The sequence below is a fragment of the Muscardinus avellanarius genome (genome assembly GCF_963383645.1).
Source record: "Muscardinus avellanarius genome assembly, chromosome: 4".
NCBI classification, from domain to species: domain Eukaryota; kingdom Metazoa; phylum Chordata; class Mammalia; order Rodentia; family Gliridae; genus Muscardinus; species Muscardinus avellanarius.
Window position 1 is genome coordinate 9,365,593 of NC_137789.1, and position 11,567 is coordinate 9,377,159.

At 53.8% G+C, this 11,567-nt stretch overlaps 1 protein-coding gene across 1 annotated transcript; it reads left to right on the top strand.

Annotated features, from left to right (window-relative positions):
- Positions 1 to 473: 473 nt before the first annotated feature.
- ST3GAL1 (ST3 beta-galactoside alpha-2,3-sialyltransferase 1) lies at positions 474 to 11,282 on the top strand (the record flags this gene model as incomplete). Its single annotated transcript, XM_080693961.1, has 6 exons — positions 474 to 779; positions 5,565 to 5,761; positions 6,960 to 7,139; positions 8,132 to 8,177; positions 10,230 to 10,349; positions 11,109 to 11,282. The coding sequence occupies 6 exons, from the start codon at positions 474 to 476 to the stop codon at positions 11,280 to 11,282; spliced, it is 1,023 nt and encodes a 340-aa protein (XP_080550087.1).
- Between the last annotated feature and the right edge of the window lie 285 nt (positions 11,283 to 11,567).

The window sequence follows — 11,567 nt, forward strand, 5'->3', positions numbered from 1 at the left end:
CCTAATCAAGGATCGCTGGAAACCGCACTTTCCGGAGGAGAGTGGCCAAGGCAGCCTCCCCACATCCTGTACCTCAGCCCTTTCCTCCAGGTCTTCAGCCCCCAGGGTCTCTGAGCTGTCACGGAGATTAATTATACCCGGGTCCCTCTGACTGGGAAAGGAAATCACAGTCATTATGTTTAATTAAAGCTTCATCAAGAGACATCATCTGCTTACTTGGCCAGGGTTGTAGAGGAAGCAGGCTACTTTGGTTTTTAAAAGGCATTTTGCACCCCTGCAGAGCCAGCCCACCATGCAAGGCTCCCATGCAGCCCAGGGCCATGTCTAGAACTCAGGGCCCGTCCTTGGCCCAGGGAGCGAGGTGAGCCCTCCCAGCTCCTGAGAACTGCCTGTGAGCTCGCGATTTTCTGTGTCTGCTCAGCGAGGCCGGAGATCCTCCTGCCTATCCCAGAAGGCCCCCGCAGGAAGCGAAGATGGTGCCCGTGAGGAGGAAGACCTTCAAAGTGCTCACCTTCCTCCTGCTCCTCATCTTCCTTACCTCCTTCGTCCTGAACTACTCCAGCACCATGGTGCCCGCCGCCTGGTTCCCCAAGCAGATGGTCCTGGAGTTCTCAGAGAACTTGCGAAAGCTCATCAAGCCCCGGCCGTGCACCTGCGCCCGCTGCATCAGCCAGCGCGGGGTCTCGCCCTGGTTCGATGAGCGCTTCAACTGGACCATGCAGCCCCTGCTGACGGCCCACAACGCGCTCATGGAGGAAGACACCTACCAGTGGTGGCTGGTGAGGCCTGCGGCGATGGGGGTAGTGTGGGGACCCCTGGAACCACGTGCCCCCCACCAGGCATGGAGCAGCATTCATGTGTACAAGTATTTATTGAGCGCCTATTATAGGTCGTTGGTGACAGTCCTTGGTGTCCCTGGACTCCTGTCTCGGCCCCACCTTGACATGACCTGTATCTCCGTGTGTCTTGGGCCTCTCTCTCTTCTTACAAGGACGCCTGTTCTTGGACCCGGGGCTCACCCTGGATCCAGGGTGATCTCTCTCACCATAGCGATTTCCTCTGCAGGGTCCCTACTTCCAAAGGAGGCCACATTCTCAGATTTGAGGGACTGGGCCCTGGATGTAGGTTTTTCGTAGAGCTTTACTTCTTCCAGCTACCGGTATCAAAATGCATGATTATATATACTTGCCAAGTGTAATATATAAGAAACAAATACAGTTGTCCCTCAGTATCTGTCTGGGATTGGCTCCAGGTCCCCTCGGATACCAAAATCTACAAGCGCTCAAGTTTCTTATGTTGCTCTGGGTAGTATTTTCCCAGAACCTACTCATATCCTCTGCTATACTTTTTTTTTGAGGTGTTGGGGATTAAACCCAGGGTCTTTCTACCTCTAAGCTACATCCTCAGCCCTATTTTTATTTTTTATTTTGAAACAGGGTCTCACTAAGTGCGGAGGTCCTCACGAAGTAGCTGAGGCTGGTTGCAAACCTCTGATCCTCCCGTCTCAGCCTCCCAAGTACTGGGATTACAAGCATGTGCAGCCACCCCCGGTTCTCTACACTTTAAATGATCTCTGGATCACTTATCATACCCAATACAACGAAAATACCATGTAGGCATTGTTATGTGAGGAGCACAGACCATGTAGACACTGTTTTCTGAGGCTCTCAGGCCTCCCGTCAGCAGGCATTTATTGAGCGCTGCTTGTATGCAAAGAAATATACTCGAGTCGGGAATCTCTGAGATGCTCAGGTGTCTGCGAACTTCTCAACATCAGTTCCTGTATTCGTATCAGAGGGTATTCAGACTTCAGTGACTGGCACTGAGTAACCTGCTTTATCTGCCCAGCAGTATACACAAGATCTGGGATGCAGACGCACACAGAGGCCCGGCCAGGGATGCTCTCAGAGATGGCCTCGCAGCCCCTAGGTCTCAGGCTTCCTTTGTGGCCCGTGAAGGGTTCAGACAGAGCTGAGGTTTCTGAAGTGTGGACCACGTGTTGCTATGGGAGACGAGGGCAAGACATTAAGGTGCCTCCCGCTGTGAGCTGAGCAGAAATTCCTGCTTTGATTCTCCGTCCACCTTTGCAGTGCAGGACCTGGCTTTGGCTGCGTGTGTCTTAGTGGCCCTCCCTGGTACTTGCCAGTCTGCATTCTAACATTGAGAGGACAGCTCGTGTGGTCCAGCACCAGGCTCGAACCTGGCCTTTATTGTATCCTATGAATACCTTCTCCACTTGCCGCAGAGCAGGTGGGAGGGAGCATTTTCTTCTAGAGTGATCATTAAAGCAAGTCCTAATGGTCCCAGGACACTCTGCGATACCGTGTGCTTGCCCCAGGCGAAGCACAGCACACGCTTCTAGCCCACGACCACGCTGCCCTTGAGTCTCAGCCTGGAGCCTCTATGGCAAAGCGTGTTTTGTGATGGGTGCTCAGTAAATACTGCTACCGATGGATGCAAGCACGAACAGAGCCCTGCTCCCTTCAGGTCATGGCTCGCAGTCCTGAGCACGTTGTCTTCAAGTTGGGAGCTCAGTTGTGCTTCCTGCACTGAGAGTCCTGCAGGGCCCGGCTGTGGGCCTCCACCCCGGGGTGCTCAGAGCACAGTGCCCACACCACCAGGAGCAGCGGCATCACTGAGAGCCTGCCAGGCAGGCAGGATCTCCAGGTGACTGTCTGCATGTAGAAGTGTGGCGCTGCCCTGGGGGGGTCTATCAGAGGCAGGTGTTTAATCTAAATGTTTTTGTAGAAATATGCATAGCATAACATCTATCATTTTAGCCACTTGTAAGTATACAATTACGTGTCATTAAACACATTTCTAGTGTCATGTTACAGTCACCACTACCTACACCCAGCCCTTTTTCATCATCCCCAACAAAATCTCTACCCATCAAACACTAGCTGCCCCTTCTGCTCTTCTCATAGCCCCTGGAGACCACCATCCTGAACTTGACTACTCTAGATAATACCTCAGACACCTGCAATCATACAATACTGTCCCCCCAACCGGCTCATTTTACTAGGCAATAATGTTTTCCAAGTTCATTCTTGTTGCAAGCTATAACAAAATTTCCTTTTCTTGTTTAATATGTATAATATTCCATTGCACATTTATGCCACATTTTGTGTATCCGTTTCTTCGGTGCTGGACAAAGGATTGGACCACTTCTGCCTTTTGACTATCATAAATAATGCTGCATTGAACATGGGTGTGCAAATTACTTGTTCAACCCTCTGATTTCAGATATTTTAGCTATGCACCTGAGCAGGGGATTGCTGGGGCCTAGGGGAGCCTGGCCTCTGGCACTGTCAAGAATCGCCAAATTGTTTTCCATGAAAGCTAGGTCTGTTACACTCCCACCAGCAATGCACAAGTGTTCCATTTCCTTCGCATCCTCACCAACACTTGTTACTTCCTACTTTTTCTTATAATTGTGTGGTCCAGAGAGTGTTGCCTTGAGTTTCTCTGTGGTATTGTGCATTCGTCCATTTTTCATTACTATAATGAAATAACTGAGGCCCATTACTTTATAAAGAAAAGAGGTTTATATGTCTAGAGGCATAAGGACAGGAGCTTCATCTAGCAATGGCCTCCTTGTGTGCAAAGCCCGGCGGCAGTGAGACTTGCTTGGCAAGAGGCAGGGAGCCTGTGTGTGCATGTGTATGTGTATTCTGGTGTCTGTTCCTTTTCTTTTACAGGATTTAGTCGAGGGTTGAGGGGCTGCACTGATAACCTTTTAAAATCCTAATCAAGCCAGTTGTGGTAGCCCATGCTTGTAATCCCAGCATTTGGGAGGCTGAGACAGGAGGATCGCGGTTCGAGGACAGCCTCAGCTACTTAGTGAGGCCCTTTGCAACTCAGTGAGACCCTGTTTCAAAAATAAAGAATAAAAAATCAGGCTGGGTGTGTTGCTCAGAGGTAGAATGCCTTTGGGTTCTATCCTCAGTACTGCAAAATAATGATGATGATGATGATGAGAATAATATAATAATATTCTAATCAGAGTGACCTCCCCGTAAACACTATAGTCATATAAGATTTTGACTCTCTTCATACCTCACAATGGGGCTTAGACTTCAACACAAGAAGCATTGGGTCACTGGAGCTATGTCTTAAACCATAGCAATTACCTAATGGTCTTATTGTAGGTGAGATGCTAAATTCTATTAACCAGAGAAATAGTGGGGGCTCATGATGTGCCTCCCTGGGGGTGGGGATTCCATTCCTTCCTCTGAAATGGGGACTGGATGTCCCAAGGGACTTTCCTATCACTGGTCACTAGTCACCTGGACAGTAGCCAAAGCCGCCTCTAGCCACTCCCTCCTCTCCCAGCCACCCTGTGTCTTTGGGGCTGCTGGTAGCTGCTAAAATTCACCCCACAGCCCATTTCCCGAACCCCAGGGTCTGGGCTTCCTGAAGCTCAAGGGCCCAAGGGCCGGGGCCAGTGGCTGGAGAAATCTTAAGGTGGGTTTGTAAAAGCACAAGTTCAAATCCTGGCTAGGACTAGTCACCCACCCGGCCAGCAGCATCTTTTCTTGCCTGCAGTTGAAAAGACACCTCATTGGTGGCTTGCTGTTGGGCCTGATGCACGCATGTCACACAGTGTCCCTGGGCTCGCTGTGGGTGAGAAAGCCACCTCACTCATGGGAGGGCACTGTGCGATGTGGCCAGGACTCTGCTGGAGATGCCGTGTGAGCCAGGGCCGTGCCAGGCAGGACCTACAGGCTGCCCCTCCTCCTGGTTATAGCACTAAAGGTCCCACACCCAGGGCAACTCCAGTTATGGGCCAGCCCGGATGGTTGATCACCCTTGAGTTGCCAGGGGCCAGCAAGGGGGTCCTGGGGCAATGGGCCCTGGAGCTAGGTCTTAGAAGATGTGAGCCATTTACTAGGCAGACATCAGAGGCCTCTGTGCCTCTAGGGAATGGCCGATTCTTGGGTCTGGCCAGAGAACAGCAGTCCTGGGGCTGCTGAGGGGTGGGTCAGTGACAGCATCCGGGGCGGGGTGGGCACAGAGGGTCTTGCTGCTATTGGCCTTTGGGGCCCTAGATGGCTTGCAGAGCCAGGGCCACACCCACCTCTTCCTGTTAAGTCAAAAGCAAGGCCTGGAGCCTTGGGGTCAGGAGTCCGGGTTTGGGAGGCCATCAGGAGCGGGTTAGGAGTGACATAGACCCCAGGGTTCTGTCTTTTCAGAGAGAGAGGAGCTCCAAGGGAGAATCAGGCTAGAGGGAAGGGAAGCCAGTTACATCTGGGGCGTGGAAGGTCCTCATGAGCAGGGCAGCCCTTCGCACAAGCGTCCAGCAAGCCACTAGCTCAGGCCCTCGCGCATAGTAGGTGTTCAGTGCACGGGTGCAGAGTGAATGAATGAGCTCCTTCCCTTGTGTCGCTGGGGCAGCCTTTGGGCTCCTCTTGGGAGGTGTGTCTGAGCTGCCTCCATCTGCAGGGACCCAGCAGAGAGCAGGGCCCTCCTGCGGTCCCAGGAGAAGGTGGTGGCTGGGAGGCAAAGCTGCCCCGCCCAAGGCACACAGCCAGGCCAACCCATCTCCTTCGTCCTTGCTTCAGAAGCTGCAGCGGGAGAGGAAGCCCAACCACTTGAACGACACCATCAAGGAGCTGTTTGGCCTGGTGCCGGGGAACGTGGACCCCTTGCTGGACAAGCGCTCGGTGGGCTGCCGGCGCTGTGCCGTGGTGGGCAACTCCGGCAACCTGAGGGAGTCCTTGTATGGGCCCGACATCGACAGTCACGATTTTGTACTGAGGTGAGGATCGCGGACGGCAGCCCAGCCCTCCTCGCTGCACCCGGGGTCCCCGTGGAACCGTGTGCTGCGTTGTGCTGGGGCCAGAAGGCTGAGGCTTCAGCCCTAGGTTCCCCAGACGCCCCCCTCCCCGGGAAGGCACCTTCCTGTACCTGTCACCTCCTACTGACTCTGCCCTGCAGGATGGGGCTGGATCACAGAGGAAGCAGAGCTAGTCGCAGTGGGCTGGCCGCGTGGCCTGAGAACACTCTGCCTCTGTCTTCTCATTTAATGCCTTTTTGCCATCTAGGCTGCGACAAACCTTAGGCTTTTAAATGGTAAATATATTGCCACTGTCACCAAGTAACAGACATCCCAGAATAGGCCCTAAGCCGCCCCTGGGTTTTCTGTGATCCCCCACATCACTCACAAGGGCTCCCAGCAGATCGCTAGCAGTGGTGGGCTGGCCATCACCGGCCTTCTAGAACAGCCTCTTATTTCTCTACCTCTGACTGTAGCTCTTTGTTATTTTATTTATTTATTTATTTGTTTGTTTGTTTGTTTGTTTGCTTATTTTTGTTGTACTGGAGGTGGAACCCAGGGTCTCTCTACCTCTGAGCTACACCCCCAGCCCTGGTTTTTATTTTTTATTTTGAAACAGGGTCTCAGTGAGTTGCAAAGGACCTCACTTAAGTAGCTGAGGCTGGCCGAGAACCACGATCCTCCCATCTCAGCCTCCCAAATGCTGGTATCGCAAGCGTGCACCACCATGCCCAGCTTTAGCTCTTTGGACCACTCACCTGGCCTCTCTGTGCACCTCGTGTCCAGAGGGAATGTCCATGGTGTGGCCAGAGTCAGATTTGGGGTGAAAGAGATGTGAGATCACAGCCACCAGTGGGTGGCTCCGTGGCCGGGGACAGCCTATCTGACCTAGGGTTTCCTAGACCCTAAGAACAGACCGGAAGTGCCTACTGGGTTGGGTGCACAGTAGGAGAGGGATTAACTATAGCTACAGGCAGGCTGGCTTGGGATTATCAAAGGAAAAGCCTTTGCCCTGTGTCTTAACTGTCCCCATTATACATAGGAGAAACTGAGGCTTAGGGAAGAAGGGGACTCACCTGAGGTCACAACTGCTACTGCTCTCCAGCACTGGGACGTCTGCCATGAGACACCCATGGCTGGGGGGCCACATGACTCATCTTTCTCTCTCTTCTTCCCCCAGGATGAACAAGGCACCCACAGCGGGGTTTGAGGCCGACGTAGGGAGTAAAACCACCCACCACCTGGTGTATCCCGAGAGCTTCCGAGAGCTCGGGGAGAACGTCAGTATGGTCCTGGTCCCCTTCAAAATCACTGACCTGCTCTGGGTGATCAGCGCCACCACCACCGGCACCATCTCCCAGTGAGTCCCCTCCGGGACCTGCCACAGGCTACGCCCTGCTGTCCCTGTGGTGCCCTCTCCTCCTGGTCCAGCTCCTGGGGGGCCCTGCCTTCCCACCACTTCTACCAAACCACCAGCTCTGCCATCTTCCTGCCAGGGACTCCTAAAGGACCTCGGGGTTTGCCTCCCAAGGGCCCCGGAAACTCTTGGGGGAACAGGGATGTGTTAGCTGTGCCCTGTCTGTAGCTGGAATGTGCTACCCTAGTGAGAGCAGACTTTGCTTTTTAAACTGTAAACTGGGCCTGGCCTGGCCTGGGCTGGGGGTCAGGACCTGGTGGGTAGCAACCCAGCCCCAAGGGCATAGGGGAAGGGCTTGCTGCTGCCTCCGGTCCTCATTAGCTTCTCCCAGGTTGGAAAGCAAGCTACTCCCCCAGGGTTGAGCTGGACTCAGAGCCTGTGCAGCCATCTGGGTCCAATTCCTAAGGCTCCAGCTCTTCCTGAAAAGGAGTGGCTTCCATTCTCAGATTTCCATACGCTCCTGGTGTTGGGCCAGGCCTCCCAAGAGCGGAGCCCTTGCCAGGGACTGAGGTGTTGGGAAGTGCGGGGCTGTGACATCTGCATCCAGGGACTGAGGGCAGGGCCCAGGGCACAGGGCTCCACAGGGAGCTTGGGAGCCTGACCACACTGCAGCAGAGCAAGGTCCAGCCTGTAAAGGCTTTTGTGCACAAGATTAGCATGGGCTGGCCATGGGCCGCCTCCGCCTGTGCCATCACCAGCTGCTGAGCATGGGTGCCCTGGGCCACTTAGGTCCCAGCATCATGGATCCCATCCTAACCTTTCTGGGAAACCTGGCACATCAACCGCCAGGGGTCCTGGAGAGATCCAGGGTCGCCCTCTGGTGTGCAAAGCAGGGCTGCTGCCTGAGGGGCTTGGCTGGGGCAGGAGGTGGGGTGCCCAAGGGTGCCGGTGGTCTGGCGACCCATGCCCATCACCTTCTCTTTCCCCAACTGCAGCACCTACGTGCCCGTCCCCTCGAAGATCAAAGTAAAGCAGGATAAGGTGAGTGGGGGCTGAGCCCTCTCCCACAGCCAGCTTCTTTATCCTTTCTCCCTCCCTCCCTCCCTTCCTTCATTCTTTCCTTCCCTCCTTTACTAAGGACTGAACCCAGGAACATTCTACCTCTAAGCCATGCCCCACTGAAACATGGTCTTGCTAAGTTGATAAGAATCTTGCTAAATTGCTGAGGCCAAACCCCAAACTGCAGTCCTCTTGTCTCAGCCTTTCAAGAACTGGGATTAGAGGCATGTGATACCATACTGGACTAAAAAAATTTTTTTTAATTTTCCTGTGGTACTAGGGATGGAACCCAGGAACATTCTACCTCCAAGCTATACCCCCAGCCCTATTTTTTATTCTTGATTTTGCAACAGGGTCTCACTGAGTTGCAAAGGGCCTTACTAAGTAGTAGTCGAGGCTGTCCATGAACCACAGTCCTCCTGTCTCAGCCTCCCAGATGCTGGGATTACAAGTATGTGCCATCATACTTGGCTTTTTTTTCTTCTTCTTCTTCTTCTTCTTTCTTTCTTTTTCAGTACTGGGGTTTAAACTCAGGGCCTTGCATATGCTGGGTGAGCATTCTACCACTCTTCCATTGAACTACACCCCAGGCTATGCAAGTTTCCTTTTTTTTTCCCTTGGTGGTACTGGGGATCCTGGAAGCCCTTCTACCTCCGGGCTACACTCCCAGACCTATTTTGTACTTTTTATTTGGAAACAGGGTCTCTTAAACCAGCACGGGTGGCTTCGAACCTGTGTGATCCTCCTGTCTCTGCCTCCCAAGCACAAGTTTCCTTTGTAAGGTTCTGCACTGATGATACTTAGGGCTGTGGAGAGTCCCCAAACCCCAGCCTGCTGCAGGCAGGGCCCCAATTTGGCTTCACTGATGAAGAGATGTAAAGCGCTGGGAGATGTCAAAGTGGGGTCCCCAAACCAATCACAGATGCCAATTTGCAGCCCTGCCCCAGACCTACTGCCCTAGAACCTGGGGTGCTGCCAGCAGGGTGGATTTTCAGGATCCCCCGGGGTGCGGATGCAGGATGCACCATGAGAATCATTTCTCAAGCCAGCCTTGCCTCTCCATGTCCCTATCCTTCCCAGGAGCGTCAACTAAGGAATGGGCAAAGGGCCAAAGGAGGAAGTGCGTGAAGTAACCAGCACACTGGTTCTTACACACATGCCCATATTTAAATAGGTTCAGAGAAGCCAGCAACTTGCCCAGGGACACACAGCTAGTGTGTGATAGGACTGGAACTACAGTGTCCCCCGTTCCTTTGGTGTCCTGTCCTGAGACTGCACTGCCCCCCGAAGAAATCACACCGCTGTCTTGGTGTCTCTGAGGGTAGGCGGCTGGAGAGGAGACCCTACAGAGAACAGAGAGAGCCACAGTTCCCCCAGAGGCTGGGGCTGTGGTTTGGCTTCCTGGACACGCATGCCCTCTATTGCCTGAGAAGTCCCTTTTTTTTTTTTTTTTTTTTTGGTGGTACTGGGGGTGGAACCCAGAGGCTTTCTACCTCTGAGCTATACTCCCAGACCTATTTTATATTTTATTTGGAAACAGGGTCTCACTAAGTTGCTGAGAGCCTCACTAAGTAGCTGAGGCTGGCTTCAAACCTGTGCAATCCTCCTGTCTCAGCCTCCCAAGAGTGGGGATTACAAGCAGGCACCACCACGCCTGGCTGGAAGTCCCTTTTTTTGTCCTCCAGGCAGCCATGGGGTGTAGAACCCCTGCCAAGCCTGACACAGAGATCTGTGTCGCCCACAGCTGGCTATGGGACCCTGAGCAGGCCGCTCAGCCTCCTCCTCCTCCTTAACACAAGGAGAGAAGAGCAGAGATTCAGGGTTAAGGGTTAAGGTTAAGGGTCAGAGATGGTTTGGCCGGTGCCCCTTCTCACCAGCCCACACCCTGCCTCAGGGACCATCTTTCCCACTGTCACAAGCCTGCAGGGGTATTTGTCAGTCTCTTCATGGCTGTCTCCCCACAGCCACCCAGCGTGTGCACCCCATAGCCCTCCGTGCCCTTTGCCAACCAGGGCTCTGTCCTGCCCCCCACAGATCCTCATCTACCACCCGGCCTTCATCAAGTACGTCTTCGACAGCTGGCTGCAGGGCCACGGGCGGTACCCATCCACCGGTATCCTCTCCATCATCTTCTCCCTACACATCTGCCATGAGGTACACCGCCCTCCTTCGCATGCCCCCAGGTCTCCAGGGGACTGGAGCTAGGCCCCCCGCGTGCCCCAGAGAAGCTGGTGGAAGGGGGGTGTTCAGGCCGACCTCCTCGGGAAGCTCAGGTTTCTGCTCCACCTGAACTCTGATCCCTCTCAGTGGGTGATTTAAGGAGTGACCTCGCTTGATGGGAATGTTTCCCCATCATCTGAGGCAGGACCGGGATGCCGAATGACCAAGGGTCGGATCTAGCATCAAAATACAGGAGCCCAAGCCGGGCGTGGTGGCGCATGCTTGTAATCCCAGTACTTGGGAGGCTGAGAAAGGAGGATCACACAGGTTCAAAGCCAGTTTCGGCTACTCAGTGAGGCTCTCAGCAACTTAGTGAGACCCTGTTTCCAAATAAAATATAAAATAGGTCTGGGAGTATAGCCTGGAGGTAGAAAGCCCCTGGGTTTCATCCCCAGTACCATCAAAAAATCAACAACAAATTACAGGAGCCCCTAAGTCACATTGTCCAAGGCCATGTCTGACCATCTCACTAGCTGTTTGGAATTGTCCATGGGGCTAAATACCAACACCTCAGCCACACCCTGGCCTTGACCCAGAGTCTCACTTGAGTTGTTCTGGCTTTACTGAGCTGCTGAAAGGCCTGGAGGGTTTCTCTGAATCCTTGAATGTGTGTGGGCTCCAGGGATGCCCGCAGGCTCGCTTTTCCAGAGGGCCCGCCCGAGGCCATGCACCATTTCTCACCTTTGCTTGCAGGTGGACTTGTATGGCTTTGGGGCAGACAGCAGAGGCAACTGGCACCATTACTGGGAGAACAACCCATCGGCAGGGGCCTTCCGCAAGACAGGGGTGCACGATGGAGATTTCGAATCCAACGTGACCGCCACCCTGGCAGCCATCAACAAAATCCGCATCTTCAAGGGGAGATGACGCAGCCAGGGCTTGAGGACCGATGCACCCACATGGCACCTCTCCATTTCTAGCCCCAGCATCTCGCCGGAGCCCTGCCCTTTCGGGAGCTTCCAGGGCCAGCCTTGGGGGTGCACCCAAAGGCTGAATGCAGCCTCCAGCACCCCCACATTAGGCAGCCTCTACTCAGCTGAGTCTCCCAACTCTGCCAGGGCCGCAGAGCAAGGCTCAGGACCTGCCTCGGGGGAGAACTTCCTCCTCTGCTGTCTCATAGCTGGGAGAAGCGGAGGAGATGCTGGCAAAGGT